The sequence below is a fragment of the Pteropus medius genome, unplaced genomic scaffold, assembly GCF_902729225.1.
Source record: "Pteropus medius unplaced genomic scaffold, Ma_sr-lr_union100, whole genome shotgun sequence".
Lineage (NCBI taxonomy): Eukaryota > Metazoa > Chordata > Mammalia > Chiroptera > Pteropodidae > Pteropus > Pteropus medius.
The window spans coordinates 18,966,109-18,989,412 of NW_024352785.1; the positions used below are offsets into that span (position 1 = coordinate 18,966,109).

The 23,304-nt window shown below is 38.2% G+C and overlaps 1 protein-coding gene and 1 pseudogene across 2 annotated transcripts in view; both read left to right on the forward strand.

Annotated features, from left to right (window-relative positions):
* The window catches only part of CTXN3 (cortexin 3), a 48,951-nt gene extending 36,806 nt beyond the window's left edge, over nucleotides 1-12,145 (forward strand). Inside the window, exons 1-2 of one of the 2 annotated variants that reach the window (XM_039848601.1) lie at nucleotides 2,997-4,109; nucleotides 10,767-12,145. In XM_039848601.1, the coding sequence (XP_039704535.1) occupies nucleotides 10,866-11,111 (246 nt within the window). In that variant the 5' untranslated portion in view covers nucleotides 2,997-4,109; nucleotides 10,767-10,865 and the 3' untranslated portion in view covers nucleotides 11,112-12,145. Of the gene's footprint in view, nucleotides 1-2,996; nucleotides 4,110-10,766 lie in introns of those variants that run through there. The other variant, XM_039848602.1, reaches the window with a different exon arrangement.
* A 10,668-nt stretch (nucleotides 12,146-22,813) lies between these two features.
* LOC120591035 (uncharacterized) lies at nucleotides 22,814-22,932 on the forward strand (annotated as a pseudogene).
* Nucleotides 22,933-23,304: the final 372 nt, after the last annotated feature.

A 23,304-nucleotide genomic window follows, 5' to 3' on the forward strand; every position in this document is an offset into this window, starting at 1 on the left:
ATTAAATGTAGTGAAGTCATTAAAGTATACCCTAGCCTGCCTGTTTTTCCACCCTCCATTTCACATTTGCTGGTAGTTACATGAGTTTCACTGGATTCAGCCTTGGAAGGCACTAATGAGGCACCAACGTGTCTAAGGGCTGAGATATCAGTTCCCACCATTCCACCTTACCTTGTGTATTCTTTTATCTGGACCTTCCTTGAAGAAAGTGGTCAGCCATGTTTAGTGTTGCCACAAAGAGCAAGGAAGATAAATGTGGAAAGTTTTTTTTTTTCTTTTGTAGCTTGAGGAATTAGAAACCACAGATGACCTTGTAAAACGAGGTCCTGTGGAAAGTTGAGGTCATAATTCAAATGTCTGCTGGGTGAGCAGTAACAAGGAGGTAAGGGAGTGGAAAATAGTGGAGTTGGGCTAATCAAGAAGCTTAGCAATCATTGCTAGAAGCTGAACTCCTCTGGGCCCTTACCTGGGAGCCTCCTCTAATTGTACAGTGCACAACCAGAGCAAACTTAAGCAGGGAGCCAGGACCCATATTTTTTTATTCTTTGCAACATCTAATACAGAACAAGTCTGACACTTAATGACTGTTTCTGGAATAGATGAAAGAAAAAATCTACACAAAGGAAAGAAGAAAAGATTTTTACAAAGAATCTAGTGATGAAAATGAAAAGAAAATCATGTTTACATTTTGAAGATTAAACCAATAATCAATTCAAGTTTATTTTGAGAATTAGGCAGAATCGGAAAGAAACACAAAGATGATAACAAGAATAATACAGCCTTGTGTTGGCGTAAATCTTGATGACTCATGAAGCCTTTTTCATATTCATTGTCTATTTCTTTATGGAAAAGTGCAACATAGGACATTTAGGAAAGAATTGTAGCCCAAAGAACATGAAAGCAGAGACTTGAAATTAGAATGTAGGTTTCTAACAATACTATGTCATGATGTTGTGTGGTTAAAAAGAAAGGCTGGATTAACATCTAGGAATAACCCCGGGATCAGAATGGATAAGAAAAGCAGAGCAGAAATACCTGTGAAACCAACCTATTTCATCGCAATTCCGTGTTAGTCTAAGCTTTACAGAGCTCTGTGTGGCATTCTAGGCTCTCTGTTTAAAGCTGCACTGGAAAGTAGAAATTTGGGGAAGAATTCAGAGAAGAGCTCTAAAGATTATAAAAGACTAAAGAAATAGGACCTACTATGAAATATTTTTGGACTTTTTGTAAATCCTTACTTGTTGTTTAAGACTTCATAATGATTTACAAAGCATAATTGTATGGGAGAAGGGCTGAGTGAGTCCAATAATTCCAGTTATAATTATCTTGTAAAAGAAATATCCAAATTGGCTTCAAGATTTTGGTAGCAGCAGACCTTTTTCAGTATTTTTTGGTTTGCATAGTTCAGCTTCCTTGGGAGAAGGACATTCTAACAAGTTTTGTGATGGTTAATGATTGACTTTTTGCAGCAAGGGTAGAATAAGAAGAAACTATGCTTATTTAGACTAAATAAGCCATGGAGGAGTTAGTTTAAACAGAGGTTGTCAGAGAAGGTTGTGGAACCTCCTTCTCAAGAGAGTTTTAAAAATAGGCCAGGCGCTCATCTCTGGAATGGTTTCAGCCTGCAGAGTAGCTAAAGAACAGCCATGGCCTCTCACGTTCCCTTCCACCTCTCTGAGACATAGGCCACAGCAATATCTGAGGAGGCCTCCTGGGCAGGGTCAGTTGTTTCTAACTACAGCCCTTTCTTAACCACATGGAATGATAAGTATATAAGGGAGGGCGGGGTCAGAATGTTCCCTGACCATCCTCTGTTGGGCGCTCTGTCTACCAGCACCATCGGCTGAAAAGCACAAAGGATGCCAGTTAGTATTGAATTATGGTGCTCTTTTGTATTTTATTTGTCCCATTGTTTTGTGAGTGTGTGTGTGTGTGTGTGTGATAAATACAGTAAGTAAAACTAACTGGAAAGGAAATCAGTTAAAAATCCAGGAAACATGGAGAAGAAACCTTCATGTTTTTGTGAGGCTAGGTTCTAATGTTCGGCGTTTGATTTTGACGTTAGAGCCTAACGTTTAGCCCATGTGGGTTTTCCTCTTAGAAAATGAGCTGTGTTCCAGTCCCCGAGCTCCTCACAAGGCGAAGAGACAGCATAGATGACAGGCACAGTCAGAGTCAGCTTTAAATATCACAGACCCCATCATTTGGTGGGTGGGTGGGTGTTGTCGCTAACTATGCTTCCACTTCAACAAAGAAAATGGTGAGTTGCCAAAACACGCGAATGTTCCGTCTTAAGGATTATGCTGAATTCTTTCCAGAGATCCACTTTTTTAAAAAGATAAATTTTATCCTATGATATTTTCCAAACTTACTTAGGCACTCTATTCAAGGAAAATAGTTTAAGTATTGTACCATGTAACTACTATCTGTAGAATTAGAACGACTTTCTCACAAACGGTCTATCTTTATTCATCAAGTGGTCTTGGGTGGCTTGTATGGGGTGGGGCGCCTGCCAAGGTCACAATTATGCAGGCTGGCCAAAGGAGACAAGGGACAAGCAAATGACAGCCTAGCAAATTTACAAACAGGTGGCGAAAATATGATTTTGTTATTTTTTAATTTTCCTTTTTCTCTTTGTCTCCTACAAACTGCTGCTTTTCTGAAAGGTCAGTTTTGTTTTCTTTAGGAAAAAGGAGACTTTTTTTAATCTCCCGAATGTTAAGTTGATGCCCTTCCCTAGAGTCTTTTCATTAATTAAGTTGGCCTGAAGGTCATAAAGCATAATCATTGTGGAGGCTGGTGGCTGCAAGGTGCTAATTGACATCCTCAAAGAGGGACAGTGTCAATAATCAATAGGGAAGAGCAGAACACTAGTAGATTTATGGCTTTGATTTTGAAAAGGTATGGGAATGCCCTGTGATGGTTTCCACCCCCCGTACTCCCTTTGAATGTTAATGCTTTCTTGAAGATGATTTCAGACACACTGCTAGGATACTGCCTCTACTCACTGAAGCAGAATCCTCTGAAGAGTTGCTGAGGCAGAATGGAAATCATGGCTTGCCTCAAAGAAGCAGCCGTATTGGCCGCTCATGATGCCTCACGCAGAAAGACGATGCTCCTTTAACTCCAGGGTTTTAATGGGAAGTTTCTAAGCCTGAAACAACAGCTTTAGATCTGGGGTGTGCCATCAGCTGCTTGCAGCTAGCTACCACTGTCTACTGCTTTCACACAGCCTGGTCGGGAAGAATGGAAACTAAAGAAGCTTGTAACTACCTGTAACTGTTCCACCAGGAAATGGATCAAGTGCTTGTTCAGCCAGATTCAGGTACTTGACCCAAACTGTATCTGTGACAGGCTAATTAAATGCTTTTCTCTTACTTTACAATTTATGCATGAGCAATAATTGCATAGATACCTTTTGGATCTAAGTTCTGATTTTAGATCTAGGTGTCAGATAAAGTCTAATTAAACAGTTGCTAGGTAAAGTTAATGGTGGGGATGTGAAATGCAATGATGCCTTTATTTTGAAAGCATGTTTAAGTTTATAATGCTACTGATACTGGATAAAGGAGTGGTAAGACAGGCTTTTTTTGCTTTGCTAAGCTGCAAAGAAAAAGCTATTTGGCCATGACAGTATTTTTTTTTTTTTCTGTTCACCTAAAACATCCAACCTTCAGAAACGTAATAATGATGTTTTAATTTGTTTACAAAGGATCACAGCTCAACAACTGATAATGATAGTGCTGACTGTCCCTGGTGTCCCTGGGTGATTATCAGTGTGCACCCTTAGCCTTTTGAGTATCAGCAAGCATTCTTTTTGACTAGGAAACACACGAGGAAAGAGAAAGAATACTGGGTAGAATAGTAATGTTTATTGTTTGAAATGTAAAGTTCCAGTTTGCTGATGATGCCTTTCGATACCTCCAGTTGCTAAGACTAGGTGCTATTTTTCTGATGCTCTCAGCTAGGCTGCAGCTTTGCCCTGCAGTCCCTTTAAAACTCTTCAAGCAGATGTTAGGAAGAAGGATGAAGATAGAGAAGTAAAGCTGAGGTTAAGGCTCGGGCTGAAGAGAAAGGTCTCCTGCCCAGGGCTCACAAGCATCGGTGAGGTGAGTAGGGAATGGCAGGGTCCACTCGCATCTGAGGCTGACTTTGCAGAGGCGGCCAGAGGGAACAGACCTCCCAGGGCAGACATGGGGGCTGGCAACAGTTTCCAAACTGCCTGTTGACATTTGTAGCTGACCACATTGACATGTCTTTAAATTATTGTTTATGGGCTTTCTAGTAGCCTTAGGTCTATTGTTTGAGTATATAAAATAATATTTACCCTTAGCCTTCCCGTGAATTCCGAAGCATCAAGGCTATTGCATGGGAACAGGAGGGCTGTATTTGGAAAAGAATATGGAAGTTGCCATGTGTTTCTGTGAGCCTTCCCGCAAAAGAGGAGAAGTGGTGGTTAAAATGCATAAAATGCCTAGAAAGAGCCAGGAAAGCTTTACTCGAAGTCCTTGGCTGGTCACCAAGAGGGCCATGAATTCTTTGACTTTATAGGAAACATTTTGCATCTTTGTGTGTATATCCTGGAATGCAAGTTACTGTTCACGGGGCTCACATACACAGAATTTATACAAGATTTATAGGTAAATAACTTTCGCTTGTGTAGGGATTTGATTACTTAGATGATGAGGTGACCTTTGTGGAGTGCTCACAATTGTTGGGGGGGGAGATGTATAATAGGATTGACTGAGATGTTTACACATCTGGGGAGGTGTGTGGAATGGGGACTGGACCTCCAGAGACTCTAGGTATGCAAACAGCAATGCAGCTGAGGCTTCCTTTAACTCAAAAAGGAGAGGATAATTCTATTTAGCCTCAGTCTCAGGATATGTATTACTTTAATCACTAAAAGCCATGTTAACATTTCAATAGTCAGCTTGAGAACTGTGGCAGAATAGTGCTTCACTCTGAGTAAGTTTGCATCTGCAGTTGTTACACATTCAGTCCCACTTACCCAGCCAATTCCCTTCCTGTTACAGTCTACAGATTGGTCTCGCTCGTCTGCAGGATAAATATAAATAAGGTACACAGGATGTCTTTGTAGGACAAAGTGTCTCGTTGGTCACATGTGAATGTAAACTGGACAAGCCTGTGAGTGTTCTTGCTCAATGGACGAACTGTTTTTGCACCTATTTTCGAAAACATGTCAAATCACATAACTAGGTTTCTGGCCTAGAAGTTTTAAAATTTAGGTGTGGCAATTATGTGGTTTAGGAGTACTTAAAATACAGACAACATTGCTTAACTGCACTCTGCATGCCTTCAGCAGCAGAGGCATGACGACTTTCTACTCATTCCCACATGCCGGAAAGAGACTTGCTATCCAGCATTCTTAGGGGAACGCTACCCTTTTGGTAACCGATTTTTTTTTTTTTAATTTCTGGCAGTTTACTTATACTCACCATTCCTTCACGTGCTTGTTTGCATAGCAGAAATTAGAAAGAAATCTTATTTTGCACAAAAATGATATAAAGAGGAAATATTCATCATCACCTATTTATGGACCTCTCGCTACGTGTCAGGCAAGACTGCACGTATACTGTCCCTACTGCCACTGTTATCATTGCGACCCATTGCAGGAGGGCGGGTACTAGAGTCAGTGACCACAAAAGTGAGATGGCAGAATCAAATGCCTGTGTGTGGTGCCAATTGTACTTAATCCATTCTGTTGCAGTCGCTTCAAAAATGAAAAAAGAAACATGTCATTGCTCTGAGATATACTGTCTTCAGATAAAATATTATTTCTTATTGTGCAATTGTATAATGACATGCTATTGAAATGTCCTAAGGAAGGATCTAAGCCTGAGAAGGGTACTATAAATGTTGACATTTATAGTTTCCATGTCAGACATTTAGATGCAGGATATTTTAAATGGCTGCCCTTCCCCACCAAAAAAGCGGATTAGGTAAAAAGGGTCAACTCTTTAAATAGGGGGAAACTTCTTATCTACAGTTGATTTTTATATTTCAGACTCCACCTATCAGCACCGAGGCCAAGGAAAATTTAAAGAGCCAAATAACTGCTTTTTAAACCATGAGAGCTATGACTATTAAAATGTCACTGTGACTCAGACTATCTGTGATTCTTTGAAACAAGATCTATTTCAAATACAATCATCTGACATCCCAGTTCAGCTGTATGACATAAGCTTTTTTTTTTAACCCCCTGTCTGTATCAGCTGGCACCCGGAGGTCTGAATTCAATTCCCTGGTCTGTAAGGGGCTAGAGAGGTGATTCAACCTCTCTCGAAAAAGGCAGTAATCCTAGAACAACAAGGAATTCCTCAGGAGTTTGTTGTTTAATAAGGGGAAGGAGACGAATCCCATGGAGACTTATCCTGTTAACAGATGCTGCAGCAGAAATGCAGGTGCACTGTTCCTGGAGACAGAGCAGGAAGCATGCATTCCTTTCTGTGAAGGGAGAGATGTAGGTCCCACTGAGGAGGTGATATTTGGTGTGGACTCTAAGGGACGAAGAGAAATCCACAGGCAGGAGTCGGGTGAGGAGGAGAGCATCGTGACTCAAAGCTCAGAGCCAGGAACGCTAGAGGTGTTCAAAGAACAGCAGGTGTTGGGTGAAGCTGCAGATAGACCAGGTGAGGGTATCTCCTCAGCTGTCTGCAGACCCTATTCCATGTCAGTTTGTTCTTATCAGTATATTGGTTATTTTACTTGAAGCCCAATGTGATTTGATGTTTGTTCTTTTAAAAAGTTTTTATGAAAATAAATTAATAACCTAAATAAACTCCATTGTCAGAATATGACCTAGCTTGTGGTCCAGAAAACAAGTGTATCAGGTCCATGAGGGAGTTAATGGGTGGGTTAGGGTCTCAGACATTGGAGTAAAAGGTTTTCTGAGGGGAGGAGGGATAAAATCTGAGCTTAGAAAGATGAATCTTGATGCAGTATGCAGGATGTATGGGGAAAGAAAGAGAGGGTCTCTTTGCAAATTACTTAAGCTAAAGCGAGGAGCTAATGGAATGGCTGTGGCTAAGATGAACTGCTCACACAGGGCTTCATAAGTAATTCACGGTGTTTTACATTTTGTGAATATCACAGTCTGGGGAATCTGACTCGAGAAAAGGGATGTATTATAGGATTTTTAAAAATGGCATTTTTTAATTAAGGTTTCCTCGGTCCAGTATTAAAATTAGACTTTATTTTCTGAGCACACACAAACGGACCTGGCAAAGGGAAGACACAGATGTGCTGCATGATGGGGGAAGCCAGTCAGGACTAAAATACCGCTGTGAGTGACTATGGTCCTTCTTATACTTAAAATAACTGCCTTTGTTGTTATTAACACTTATGACAGGTGTGTCAAAACCTTCTGAAATAATTTACTTACCCAGATTTCACCACTCATTTAAAAGAAAGATTTCATTATTCTGCTAAAAGCAATTGTGAACATTTTCTAAGAATCTTTTATACCAAAAAGGGATATGTTACTCTAAGACAGACATTTAAAAAATTTACATGTTTTTGAATATTTTTGTACTGGAGTTGTCAAGTGATTACATTAGTTCTTTTTCTGCATCTTAATATATCTGATGTTTCCTTGAACTGAAACATGCTATTGAGCTTTCCGAATTTGTAAATTATTGATGAGCTGATTGCGGATTTAAAAAAAAAAAAGCAGGCTCTTCCAAGGATTTCAATCAGTCCTAGACAAAACTATGAAATGGCTGGCATTTCTTTCTGGATCTGTATCCTTATATCCCTTTATAACCACCCGATCTTATCATCTCCACCCAACATTCCCATCCCTACCCAGACCTCTCCTGCTGGGCCATCTGCTCATAGCACCCCAGGTCCGCTCCACCTCCCAAGTTCTCTCTAGCAGCCCCTCAGTCCCAGCGATATCTAGCTTCAATCCTCTTTCTATCTAAACATTTTCTCCTCCTTCAAAGTGGAATCGTTTTCATAGGCAAATCCCCACTAATGTGTTAATGTGCTAACTTCTCCTTGGTAAAATACTCAATTTAATAGCCTTTAATGATTAGACCAAACGAAGTTATTTTAGTAGGACCTTGAGCACCACGGTATGCTGGGAGAGGAGAGGCTTACAACTTATAAAGAGCTGTAGAGTTTTCAAAACATGTAGTCAGGCTGCAAAGAGAGTTATCCATATCTTTGCATCTGCCTTTTAATCAGCATAAGGTGGAAAAACTGCAAATTAAAACTGATTTTTAAATCATTCTAATCTGAATCAGATGAGTAGGTTATTTACTAGAGCTTCTAGGATTAGTTACCCTTTACCAAATAATAGTGTACCAGCTCTAAAACCTGAGTCATGGGAGAAGCCTAGGAGGTATGAGATGTTGAGCTAGGAGAAAAAGGGCTTGGCGTTTGCCTTGTTTGAAGGACAAGGCTGAGGAAGACTGACCCTAGCTGTCAAGATGTCTCTTATCAAGTGGAGAACCAGGGATGGAAAGGGAAGGATTGAACAAGGTATTGTTACACTAGTCAGCCAGCCTGTGGTTAGGGAGTAGTTATCACAGGCTCAAAGCATCCTATGTCCAGTTCTTCACTGTTCTCATCGCCCTCTTCAAATTCAGAAATCTTCATGTTGTACATTTACACAATTAATGATCTTTACTTTTCCTATATTTCCTTTTTGGGTTACACAGCATTTTCATAAAGAACTTTCTGAAAATGTATGTCTGTCTCAGATATGTTGAGAATAGACAAAGAAAAGGATCCTGGTCTCATTTGAGCTGGAGGGAAAATGGACATAGAATAGGATTCCAATAAGCTAGCAGAGTGGGGCAAGGATCGAAGTGTGGGGATCCTGAGTAGGACATAAAATGACAAGAGGGAACATGGCAGGGATGGCTCAGGCATCTATTCCTCTGGCACCACATGGTTTTCTTTTGAGCCAGCCCTTGGAGAATTTTAGGTTTCATATGATTAAGCCTGGTTTGCATATTTTGGGTGAGTACAGAGAGCCCGAGTAGGACACACTCAGGAGAGCTGCACTGGAAGCTCCAGCCACCCTTTTCCTGTTCCCTCCCCTTGGCACCAGGTGCCTATCTGGACTTAACACCCAAGCAAACCAAAACCGAACCCAGTCTGTGAACATCTTCTACATTCCTAAGGAGCTTATTTAAAAAAATAAATAAATACCGTCAAATTGTATCCCAATCTTACTTCAAAATAAAAATGTATCATAAACGAATCCATTGCAAATTTCCCAGCTTTTTAAAAAAAAATCAGAGTCATGAACTGCAAAATATTCTTTCCCCCCAAACTGGTAACTTCCCCCCTCCAGATACTGCTTGTCATTCCCTTTATAAACTGTTTTTAGAATTGTGATTTTATAAACTTTGAAGTGTCAACATACATGCAAACTGTTGTTATTACTAATGTCATACTTCAATGCAATGATTGTAAGTTACCTGAAGAAATATTGTGTTAATGCTTTAGGTAATAATTTCTACTTTTATTTGGTTGCTTTATTTTCATAGAGTATAATTCTTTTGAACTCATGTTATTTCCATACCTGACGGCTCTGTTATGTAATTTTTCTTATAGACAGATTTATAAATAAATGTCATATAATTTTCTAGATAGTAACGTATAATATAGATACTCTTCTTTACGAAATTTACTTAAATATCTGAAGCTTTTGATAGCTTTTGTGAATACTTCAATTCAACAAACAGTAGCATCCACATGCCTTCATTTTTTCTACCAGTAAAATGGAAATAGTGATAACTCATCTTTTTCCTTCTCCTTCTCTCTATCAAATGATCTTAAACAGTAGGAAGCTGCTGTAAGGTTTTTTAAAAATTCAGTCAGTCGATTTTTTTCCCCTAGCTCAGTTCTCTAGGTGCCTCCCAGGGTCAAGTATTGAACCTGGTCTTTGTTTTCTGCAGAAAAAAGAAAAAGCAGCACGAGTGTGATGGTCTGGACGTCTGAAACACCTTCCTTCTCTCTTGGCTCAAGCAACAGAAAGCAAAAGAGAAGCATCGTGGTTCTCTTAGTCATGTTTTAAGTGAAATAACACTTGGTTTTTCTTCTCTGTATACGTTTCAAAGAGTTTTCACAGACATTCGTCCTCATTATAACAATGTAGCACAAGCACTTCTACTTCCGTTTTAACAGCTTAGTGACCTCTCCAAGGTCCCATACTCATTTAGCAGTAAAATGGAAGCCAGAGGCTAGAGCCCAGAACTCCATGCTTCCTGAGAGAGTTTCTGTATTAATCACCTTTTCTAGCCTCAGTTTCTTCGACTGGGGCTATAGAGGTCACTACTTTCATGGAGCTTATAGTAGGGTAGCTACTGTATGTTGAGTTTAGCCACAGTCCTTACATATAGCTGGTGTTCAATCAATGGTATCATTACAGGAGTGTTGTGAAAGTGATATTATTGGAGAGAATCTAGAAGAGACTTGGCAGGGGAGGCTAGGTTTGGGTGTCAAGTTGGCGGGCACGCCTTGAGGTCAACATTACCTTGAACATTTCTCATTTTCTGTACTCTGGTTGCTTTCTCCTCCCATCCCTCCTGGCCTCAGGTGGCTGCTCTGAGGACAACTTGGCAATTTTATGCAAGAGTAAAATATACCTCCCTGTAATTATACAGAATTAGGCATTTCTGGTGAAACAGTTTAGAGATTCCTTCTTCTCTCTGAAAAACAAGACTGTGAACCTAGAAATAAAGTCACTCTCTTATTAGTTATTCCTTTCCTTCTTTTTCTTCTTGCAGATAACTCAGCCTTTCCAAGGTGCAGCCACCATGCTCTTGGCAGACTGATGATGGAAGAAAAGGAAACTGGGAGATCCTGTGTTCTGGTTTCCCTGGACGATGGATGGAGGACAGCCCGTCCCTTCACCCCTAGTGCCCCTTGGGAACACATTGTCAGATTCTAGCATGTCTCTGGAGCAGAAAACCACATTTGTTTTTGTGATTTTGTTGTTTATTTTCCTGGGGATTCTCATCGTCAGGTGCTTCCGGATTCTTCTGGACCCATATCGGAGCATGCCGACCTCGACCTGGGCTGATGGACTTGAAGGCCTGGAGAAAGGGCAGTTTGACCATGCCCTTGCTTAGCAGGACAGAGGCAGGATCCCCTCCTGAGGAGGTGAAGTGCTGCATGTCTTGGCCAGGAATTACCTGTAGTCAATGTTCTCAACAAATAAAGTTTTAACAATACCTTCTCCTAAGACTATAGTCCATTACTCAGTAGACATGCTGCTGGGTTAAAAACATCTGAAGATATTGGAAATGGAGACTTATATTACTAACCCAAAATAGGAAAGTTAAAATTTCTATATTTACTCAGTGAATGAAGATTGTTGAATGTGGATGATGGCGAAACCAAGAACATCAATACTGATATAAACTTTGCCATAAAATGAAGCAGTATCCGACCTGACCAGAGAATAAAGACTAGAAAGAATCTAATCTGAATCTGGTGACAGGGCCAGGAAGAGACTTCCTTGCTCTAATCGTGTCCCTCAGTTAGTTTTATTTTCATGAGAATCTGAGTCCCAGGCAGAGAGTGAGGAACATTGTGCTGAGTGGATCCAAAGCAGGTACTTGTTTTTGCATAAGGCAAGGAGCATTGGGAGGCCGTGGGAGGACTTAAAAGACATGGTTACATCCCTGGGAAAATATGAGTGAGGATGATATTTTACTGAATTCAAAGGCTTATGGAGATTTTAAAACTATTTGCCAGGTTAAGTACATTCTATGTATTCATATTAATAATGTGTAGAAGTAACTATACATTACTTGAAATTACTTTCTTTTCATAAACAATTGAAATGAAAGGTTGCAAGTGCAGTTTCAAGTTGTTTTTAAATGAAAGTTAATTGTTTAGAGAAGACTTTTACAGTCTCAAGAGAATTGTGTATTTATGACTGAATATAGAAACGAAATAAAAGTTTTTGAGAAACAAAGTGTCTCCTCTTTTATTTCTCCAAGACTAAATGTACTGGAGGCGGTGTGTTATACTGAATGCTGAGTGTTCAAGAGAGAGAGAAAAGAGAGAGAAAAACCATGAAAAGTCATCTAATTCATCCTTCTCCCATTTCAGGAAGGCCTTCTACAAATTGTCCTGCTCACATAAAACCTACTCTAAGCACTATTTAAGTCCACCAAAAAGAGAGATGTGAAAACCTCTTATTCCAACTTCTGTCAGTAGGAAAACCTTATATCCAACCTAAACCCCTCAGGCTGTATTTATAGTCTATGTCTTTTTCTCCATGGCTAGCCATAATTTTTTTTTTTTTAATTAAAAGGCAGCCCTTAGTAAAACTGCTTTCTTGTCTCTTTTTTAAAAAACATTTCTTGGGAGTCTTGCTGCCCATATTGTTCCCTCCCCACATTGCTCTTGATTTCTTCCCCTTTACTTAAAAACAAACAAACAAAAAAAACTTTATCGAAATATAATTTACATACCATAAAATTTACCATTTTAAAATATACAATTCAGTGCTTTTTAGTATATTCACAGAATTATGTGACCATCACCACTATCTAATTCCAGAATTCTATACCCACCAGCAGTCACTTCGCATTCCCCTTCCTCTCAGCCCCTGGCAATCTCTAATCCACTTTCTGTCTCTATAGATTTGCCAATTCTGGACATTTCATATAAATGAAATTATAAGATATGTGACGTTTTATGTCTGGCTCCTTTTACTAACATGTTTTCGAGACAAGTTCATCCTCATTGTAGCATGATTAGCACTTCATACCTTTGTATGGCCAAATAATATTCCATTGTTTGGCTATACCACATTTTTTTTTTTTATCTGTCAGCTTTCATAGTTATCCACTGGCTAGTAAAAGAATGCTTCTGTGAGCATTTTGTGTACAAGTTTTTGTATAGGTATGTGTTTTCGATTTGCTTGGGTATACTCTTAGAATTGGATTTCCTGGGTAACATGCTAACTCTATGTCTAATTTTTTGAATAACCATGAGGTTATTTCTCCAAGAGGCTGCATCATTTTACTTTCTCACCAGGAATGTATGAGGTTTTGATTCTTAACTCTGTCCAACTACTCAAATTTCTTCTTTAGCTGTAGAATTTATAATTGAACATGCCACTTCAAGAATAAGTCAGATTTAAAAGAGTTAATTGCCTTGTGGTTTCTACAAGCTACAAATTTATTGATGCTTTCAGAGGTCCTTTGCTGCTAGGTCTAAAGCAATACATGGATACTGACCTGTGGTCATCTTGTGGTCTATTAAGTGACCTGAGTATTTTTTCATTCTTACTAATACATGATTTTTTAATCCACTAATTATAAAATTTTCTTTTTTCTTCAAATGCACCATGCCATGTAGGTCCTTATTAATTTTTTTCTTATTTTATTGGGAGTATAATCAAGCCCATTCAAGTATTAACTGAGCACCTGCTTTGAGCCTGGCATTTCTAGCGCTGGAGAGATAGGAACAGTACAGGCCTAGTTCTTGCTCTTGAGTACATTTCTACCCTGTTGGAAAGCTAAGTAATGAAAGAAGAAATGTGTCCGAATCATTGTTGAAATGACTGATATGGACCTATGGTTCTCACACTACCAGAATCATCTGGGAACTGTACATATCTTCACACATTACTTTTTATCATACAAATTGGTCATGGTCATGGTAAAAATGTATAAACAATGTTTTTTCTGGGGAGTTTGTTGAAAATGTAGATTACTACAGCCTTCCATTCCTAGAGGTTGATTCTGTAGAGTTAGATCAGTAAGCAAATGCTCTAGGAGGAGATGGAATATGGGAGAGGTGGGTGTGGGTCAAGATAGTCAAGAAAATAGCTCAGGAGGCAATGGCTCAGGTGTGATGGTGCATGTTTAAGTGCTTGGTATAAAGCTTTATGCAATGTAAGTTATTATTATGAAATAAATCATACCTCGACCTAGGAGGTGGAGGTGTTTTAGACATATGAAAAGGAAGAGAGGAGGTAAAACCAAAGAATAAAGAAAAGGAGGTGTAGGTGTGGGGCTTATAGCTAGGAGAGCAGTTTAGCTGGAGAATGTGCTTGGAGGAGTAGCTGGAGCTTGCGTAGGAAACATAAAGGATCTGAACTTCAGAGGGTTCTGCAAGATGAAGTATGAGAGTCACTGTAGATTCATGAGAAAGAATATGACTAGAAGAGTGGTTGTCAAGTCCAGTTTCCACTCGCTTCCTCAGGGCTGAACTAGAATCTACATCCATCTATAACGGGAACCGACCAAAATAGCCACCTGCCCTCTATGAGGCCTTTGAGCACAGGATTGCCAGTAAGTGGCACAGGGCTTCCCAGAGCCTGCTCCTCTTTCTTTCCTCCCTTTATTCTCCACTCTATTTTTGTTTTTTCCTGCTCAGATTACTGCTCCTTGTTCAACCTCCCTCACCGGGTCTCCCCTACCCTCCCTTGCCCAGAGCAAGAGCACCATACCAAGTGATAAAAAGCTGTGGGCTGTTTGGAGTAAATTGATCCCTCCTTAGAGGAGAACTAACTCTCTGTTTTAATTACTCTTGGCTCCTTGGGGTGAACAGCATATTCCTGAAAGGTCACATAAGCCCTCTCTTTCCTGGCTTTCTGGCTACAGGAGTTACAGTGCAGCATTTTGCCTACTTTACAAGATATTTATAATGAGTGCAGCTGCCCTCTATCGTGTTTATCTGCATCCCAGGATGAAAAAATTACTTTCCCAAGGTCACTCTAGAATAGAGATGCCTTTTGATTTAAAAAAAAAAAAAATGTGGCAAACTCATTCTCAGTCTGAGTTCTGATTGGTTTAAGCCCCCAAGATACCCCAAGTTCTAGATCAAAATTGCTCCCTCCAAGAGACCTTTCTAAAGTATCTTAAACACTGAGTAAAGTAAATCTACGTGTGGGTATGAAGGAGATTAACTTGACTCCTGCTGTTAAACTAATGAACATTCCAACCCAGATCATCCTTTTACTATTTTTAAGGGTTAAAGCTGAAACAAAATAAGCAACAGTTTTAGGAGGCAGAAGTTAGAGCAGATGCTTATATGTATAGAAAAAAAATATGTATTAAAATTCCTTTTTTTTTATTGGATTCATTACACAGTGTTTTACTGAAATACTAAAGCTTTTGTACTGTAATTATATTGATAAATTTTATACACTGTCAAAGCTGTATATGGTCATGGTAAGATGTATAAACGGTATGGAATCATTTAATAAATCATTCAAAATCATAAGTAATTTTTTTAAACCCTATAGTTTTGACAGGATGTCAATTTTTAGAATTGACATCTAAAACTTATTGAAAAAATTATTTTCAAAAAATATTTTAAGCCTCAAAATACTGAATAAATTCTGAGATATGATTTGTGACATCTGAGATGTGTGCCTTCTGAGATAAATTATGCCAGAGGGGTATTTCAATTATTACTTAATCACAGAGTTTGTAGAGTAAAGCCATAATCTCCAGAAAAAGTGCTTAAATCATTATATGTGCACATGCAATCTGGGATCAAACCGACCCAGACCAGTAGAGGTTATCTGTTTTGAGATGCAAAAGAAGGGCCCTCTAAAGTTTGTATCTCCTATTTCTTAAAAGAATAAAGGAATCGTTTTCAGACAGATGTCTACTTGTTCAGGAGCAAGGCCTCCTCATCCTACAGCTTCCTCTGGCATGATGAGCCAGGGATCAACACTTCAGCCAGTCTGGGGCCCTTTCTAAGGTCATTTTTTAAAAATAGGATTCCCTGCAGTATTTAGCAAAGAGTGAAATTTTTGTTTTCAGATTCCTGCCATAAACTACACTCATGTCTCATTCCAAAGCACCATAAGATACTCTTATATCCCTCCATCCCATAGCCTATCCAATATCCTGATTGATGTTTCTGTGTTTTAAGATGAGAAATTCCCTTTAAACCATCTTTCAAAGGGGATTTCCACCTTTATTTTCTTCTAGGCCTTATTACCTACCATCCCCAGAGCTCCAAATTTATTCCAGCTTTTAAGAAGAATTCTCTGCAGTTTGGAAAGATGGAGAGAAACATTGCTGTCATCTATTTCAATCCTCTCGCTTCTTTACATATAAAGAAATAGAGGCCAAATTGGCCACAGTCATGTTGCCACCCATTGGTTATAGTTGTATCATCTTACATGTGTGGTGTGCAATGAATTCAAATAGCATGAACAGTTAATAAATCCATGAAGCGAAAAATGTCCATATGCTAACTGACATTACAATTATTCTTAAGCAATCTGTTTTTTGGTGGGCAGAGTCGGGGGAAACAAACTTGTTTTGTTTCTTTAAAAAACCCCTGTGAGCACTGTATTTTCTTTTGGGATATTCCTAAGCTTCAGTTAAAGTGTCTGGACAACGAGAAGTATTTTCAGGTAAATTATAAAGTATTCCTTAGCAAAGATTCTGTTCTTCAAAACAAAAGATAATCAATGTAGAATAAGGCTTCAAAGTTTCTTTATTTCTAAACAGAACTTTGACTCGTTTTCTTTCTTTCCTTCTCTCTCTCTCTGTCTCTCTCTCTCTCTGTCTCTCTTTAGCTAAAAGGCGTGACAAGGGAGATTATATCATCAAGTTCATCAAGGTTTTGGATATGGCCCTATCTCTGATTTATCAGATGTCTGGATCCTCTTGGGATATAGATAGAGCACCAGAAGATATACATGAGGTATTTCAAATTTGAAAGTGCTCTTTATCCTTTTCTGTCATGCATTTTTCCCTAGTTACTTCATTTCTTTCTTTCCCTCTATTTTCTAAGTAAAGTGCTGGAAGAAGCTTAATGTAACATTAAATTCTGTGCTTCTCTGGTATGTGAATATTTATTCAATAGTCACAACAAACGGCTGCTTGGTTTCTGTCTGAACATGTCTAAGTTCTTAAAAAGTCCATCTCATTTTGAGTTTGTTCTTTTTTTTTTTTTAATAAAATATTTCCTTGTCGACGAACTTTCTGTAATTTTCAACAATTGGATAATGTTTTTTCTTAAGTGACAGATTTCTAATACTCTTTAACACAACAACCCTCAAGATATAGATATCATTGTCGAAAGATAATTCTCCATGTATCTCCCCTCTTTCTGCATGTATTTCCAGTAGAGGCGCTGATAGCACTTTGTTCTTTTCAAAGATGTTTGTTTCGAGATAGTATCTCTCTTCTCCTAGGAAAATGGTTGGGTAGGTTTGCTCTGCAGCCTGTTATAAAAGATTGGGATTTTCTAAGGTTTGGGTTCTTCTGTAATGCAATTCGCTGTGTGTGCAAGTGTTATCTGGTCCTTTCTGGATTGCCCTGTGGGAATTGGAACTTAAGGAACTGGCACAAGAAAATGCTGATACTCTGGGTACTGTGATGGCTGTGAGTAATAAATGATAAACAATCCTCTGTCTCTGTCTTGTGTCTCCTGCCAGCATCCATGACACTGTCAGGCTAATTGTCAGCTTGCAAATATGGTACAATCTCAGTTCCTTCATAGTTGTTGACAGTTATCGTTATTCCCTCAGGATAAAAAAATTCTAGTTCCTTCAACCATTCTTCATATCTTTTGAATCATCTCTTGTTCTTATCAAACATTCTCGATGCTCTTCAGTGTAACTACGTCCCTGTTACATAAAAAGAAAAAATAATAGTCCATATGTGGTCTGATTAAAATGAGTGGAACCAAATTATTTATTTTGTTCTGAAACCCACAGGTTGTAAGACAGTACAAGATAAAATGATCTTTTTTATAGCCATATGACTGTTAACTCATATCAAATTCACAGTCAGCCTAAAATCTTGGGCATTTTTATCTATGCCAAGGTATAATTTGACCTATGCCAATGTTGTATCAAACATAAATTCCCATCTATCTTTGTACAGTTTTTAAATTTTGCACCCAAGTCTAGGAATAAAAAAAAAAATTTCCTTTTTCTGATTTCACTGTATTACATTTGGTCCATAATCTAGGATTTTTATAACCCATTTCCTTTGTTATCACATTCATTGTACTCACTACCTTTGTGTAATCTGTAATTTGGCTCAGCAAGCCATCTATATATTTATCCACATTAACGGTAAAACTTTGAACACAGGAGCCAAAGAGAAAGCCCTGGGCCATGCCACAGAGATCTCAATGCATTTAAGGAGCCAGTGGCAGTGCTACAGGCACATGTTCCCCGCAGGAAAACTCCATGAAGAGGCTTTATGGAAATGCTCACCGAGGAGAAACCTCTGAAGCATGAGGTCTCATTTAAGTCTGCAGCAAAGCTTCAGAAGACAGGAAAACCACCAAAATAATATTTATATAACTTTCCAAGCTCAGCTAAAATGGTATGGATCCAAATTGGCAAATGGGAGTCACACAAACGGCAACGAGAGACTCTGTCCACATTTGCTGGAGCTTAAAACTCATAGACAGCGAAAAGACTTTTGGCTACACAAACCTCTTTGCCCAGCACGTAAGTAACTCTGGTTATACCTAAAAATAATCATGCGCTATCTGCCTGAGGAAAACTTCTTGTGGCAGAGATCGTCAATCATATATTAATCCCCTTGAGAATAGCACAGAATAGTAAAAGAGCACATGCCTGGCACTCTGGCAGCTTGGGTTCGTTGCTGGTTCTACAAGGAGCTAGTTGAGGGGCTTTTTAAAGTCACTTAATTCCTCTGGGCCTTACTTTCTTCACTTGTAAATTGACATGTTTGGACTAGTTAATCTCCCTTTAATTGCTAAATTAAATACCCTTTAATTGCTTAAAAAAAAAAATTATAGCTAGAAAATTGGGAACCATTTACTGAACACCAATACTAAAGGGACTGGAAGACATTAGATAACATGCCCCAGGCTGCCTGGCCTGTGTGAGGCAAAGTGAATTTGATTTCAGTTTGCCCTGAATGCTTCTCTATCTATAAAACAGCACTAGTAAGCAGACCAACGGCAAAAACTCTAGCAGTAAGGAAAGCTCTAGAAATAGAAATAAGGTTTTCTAGAAATACTAAATCAAATCAACATTCCGCTGAAGTTTTTGTTGTGCTTATTCTTATTTTCAAGAAACCACTTGGAAAGAGGAAAGAGGTTTTATGGGCTAAAAAGTAGCTTTGACAGAGCCGTGAGGTTGACTAAATATACTGAATTCTGTTTTGTGTTGGATACTCGTCCTGTTTACATTCAACCTCCAACCTTTACTGTGTGACTTTGGGAAAATGAGGTAACTTCTTTATGAATCCTTTTCTCATCTGTAAAATGGGCATGATCGTAATAGCCTCTTCCCCAGACAGTTTTTTACAAGGACTAAATGAGAAGATAAGAATAGTAACTGACTAACAAGCTTTATTAGCTCAATAACTATTACAATGCAGGAGGGATCTTTTACATGCACGCCTCACTGATATACTAAATTATTTAAATATGTGCCCCAAACACAAAATGCTGTCATTAAAAATAAAACTACGAAGGGACATTTTTATAAAATTGTGATGTTGTGATTATTTCCATTTGTTTTTCCAAGTTCAGGACAATAATAAGGAAACTGTCCAGTTAAAGAAAAGATTAATTTGAGCTCTGTGCCTAAAATACAAGCTTTTTCTTTGGAGCTAGCGTAGACCTCTAGGCATCGAGAGACAGGTTTCTCTTTTTCATTCCCAGAAGGGCTCTTTCATCATACAATATTTTTTTTCTTGACATGAGCCAAATATTTCAAAATATTTGAAAGCAGAAAGGATTCACTCTCGGGTTTCTTATCATTGCTTTGCTGGTAACCTTGGTAAAGTCAATTGAATTCCTTCATGTTCCCCATACAATGGAAATAATAAATGAGACTATTTAGCAAATAAATCAATGATCTTTTGCATGCTTAAAATACTGCCAAAATATTAAACATCCAAATATGAACATTTGAAAATAATGAATTTCTGTTCACATTCCAAAAAGAAATAAATTAAGCTCACATTTTGTTGATAAAACAAGATACATTGCATGTGTGACAAACGCTGCTTCGTAGTCCCTGAGTAACATATTCAATGCTGAAACATGGAAGAATTTATTGTGGATGTTCTCTAGCAGTATAATCCCTGTCTCTTGTCAGCCTACCTCCCCTCTAAGATAAGTAGAGGCCGTTGCAGCTATTTTTAGTTTTTAGTTTTAAATAGGGAAAACATTAATCTTGTAATTACCTTCCTCACAGAGTTCCAAGACTGAGCTTTCACGAAGGTCACACTGTTCTTTTGAGTGATCTGTAACTGAAGTTTCAAAGAATACTCAGCTAATGAGTACAAGAATGAAACTATGTGTTTATTTAAATATCTCACCCAGGAGGGCAAAATATGAGAATGATATGTCCTCTAACTTTTGTAAAGGAATTCTTGGCAATAAATCCCGTTGACTCTTTGGAATCAGATAGCTCTGCTCGGTACGTTGGACAGTTTTCCAGGATATCAGGTTGTTGGTCACAACTTTCCGCGATGAGGTTTCTATGGGGTAAACACCTCTGGGGGAGAAACTTACAATTGGTGTGTCTTACACCATAACACTAAGGCCGAATGGAGTGGCCCCTGTGGTCAGCAACTCTCCTCAAAATGTAACTTCTCTCTTTTGCCCTGGGAAACACCAGCTTGTTTTCTTAGAGTGTTCTACATTACTGAGTCATTCTCTACCTTTGCTTACCTTTTTGGGTAATTAAACTTTAACAAGAGAAAGTTTCCAAATGTTACAAGGTTACGTTTTTCACAAAACAATTAATTCATTCATTAACATACATTACTAAGTGCCTGATGGGTAGCAGAAAAAGGTTCAGCTTCTATTTACTACCTAATAATTTTTGAAGAAGCGAAAATTTTAGTAAAATTGTGCCCAAGATGCCTTTCAAGTTTGATCTGTGTTCTAGAAACAAAATGACTCTCTGTTAGTTTTTCAGCGAATGTAAAGTATTTCATAAAATTCAGTAAAATATGATATATGAGTAAATGTTACTGAAATATAAATGTCTCAAATGAGGTCTTTAGATCTCAGAACTGCCCAATGTTCGATTTCTGGAAATGTCTTTAAGATGGATTTAATGAAAACACTTGGATTTAGGCCAAATAAAGAACTTTACATTCTAGGAAGCCAAATTAAAGCAGTTAAATTGTGAATGGAAAGAGTTACCAGGTAACTCAGATCCCTAAGAAATCAGTACTAGAGTCTATAAGTGGAGAGGTGGATGATGTACAAATCAGCTGATCTATAAATAGTATCCACACTGTGTGAAACTTCTGGTTACCTTGAGGATAGAAATTATGTGTAATCATCTTTATTTACCTTATATTTCCTAGCTAGCACACTGATTTAGATATAACAAATATTCAACAATTGTCACATAGCATAGAAGTGAATTTAATTAAGTGCCCAAGTATCTACTTATCCCCAAAGCCACTAAATACTGGCTGATAAACTTCCATACTCTTGACTCTATGGTTAAAAACATGGAAGGCCTGTTACTGCCTTTTTTGTTCTTTCTATTCACCCTCTCTTATTTTAAAAAATTACTAGTAGATCCTCTGTGAGGGAATTTTGTTTCTCATGTGGGGATTTTCCTCAGGGCTAGTTTTCATTTGAGGATAAGTTTTACTTTCTAAGCATCCTTCTAGTCTCATGTAAACAGCACATTTAAAAATAGAAACGTATTCATGGCTTTGTCCCTTTTAAACTATTCTCATATTGTATGAAATTTCTGCTTTTTAAAAGTCACCTCTAGCCCCAGTTTGAAATGGAATTTAGTATAATAAACATTTACTTAATAAATAAACCAGGAAAGAGGAATTGGGGTGATGGATTATCCTACATTTAAACATCCACTGGCAAAAACTAACCAACTCTTTTTCAATTTAACTTGACTGAATCTTTTTGGCTGGCAGCCTTTCTGTACTCAGCTGAACTGTCTCTTCATATTTTAAAGAGACAGATGGATTTCCAAACTTAATCTTTAAATCCCTAATAGTGTGGTCTCTGCTATAATTCACTAATTCCCTCCTGCCTGTTCTAATGAAAAGAAAGGCTCAAAGAGAAAGGACGACATTTAAAAAAAAAAAAATCAATAACAAATCTTGAAATATAGGGGGAACCTTTTTATTCAAGGAGACCAAAATTCATTGCATTATGACTTATACTTTTTTACATTTTTATGCATCCATTGTCTCATATTACAGATTTAATAGCCAAGGCCCCAAATTGCTAAGTTTTTTTTTTGTTGTTGTTGTTGTTCGGTTATTAATCTGACAAAAATGCACCAAGGGTTTCCATGTGGAAGGCATTTTACTGGATATACACTGTATCAGGTAGCATCATTGGCATCAACATGTTTAAAATTCAAGAAGGGAGTTAAAGATCACAAACACCCAGCAAGTTACATACCCCGTGTGGGCCAAAAAGATGGGTCTCTGCTGGTCGGTCATAATCAAGGATGTGCCATTTATCTATCTTGAAAAACAGGTGAAACTTCAATATGCAAAATAAGAAGAAAGAGGAAGAAGAAGACAGAAGATTAGAAGTGGCAGATCTGGGTTCTGGCCACTGTCAGAAATTCACTTCATGAGCTCCAGGACCTCAGGGCCTTCATTTACTAAATGAGGAGTTAGGTTAGATGATCTCCAACTTCCCTCTAAGCTCTACCATTCTATGGCCTTGAAAAGGCCTGGAATTAGTATGAATGGCCTGAAATGAGCAGTAATCAGGGTAAGATGGTGTGTTGGGGGTCATATTGAAAGAAATAGTAGTAGGTTTTGGTCTTAAAAATCAAACTGAAGTGATTACTGTGAACGTGTTAATAATAATAAGATTTAATATTAAAATGGTATTAGTCTTCTACGACCAGGCCACCCTGAAAGTGCCCGATCTTGTCTGATCTCAGAAGTTAAGCAGGGTCAGGCCTGGTTAGTACTTGGATAGAAGACAACCTAGGAATACTAGGTGCTGTAGGCGTTAAAAAATAATAATAATAAAATAAAATGGTATTAGATTTTAGTTTGGAAGAGCAAAAATTTTTGAGTCTGCTCTACTGATCATTTGACATTCAGAAAATAGTGCCGAATGGCTAGATAATTGCATGAGGTCTTGTCACTCTTCCCTTTGTACTTCCAGTTGTTCCAATTAATTGCTTCAGAAAAGTTTGGTTATTTCTTGCTCTTTTCAGATATTTCTTGTTGTTGTTTTGTTTTGTTTGTTTGTTTTGTTTTGTTTTGTTTTGTTTTGATTTACCACTGGCAGGTAAAATTTAGGCATTTGAGATCTTTACAACACACTATTATCAATCTTGGCATCTCAAAGGAGGAGCCAAAACCGTTCTTCAGCAGC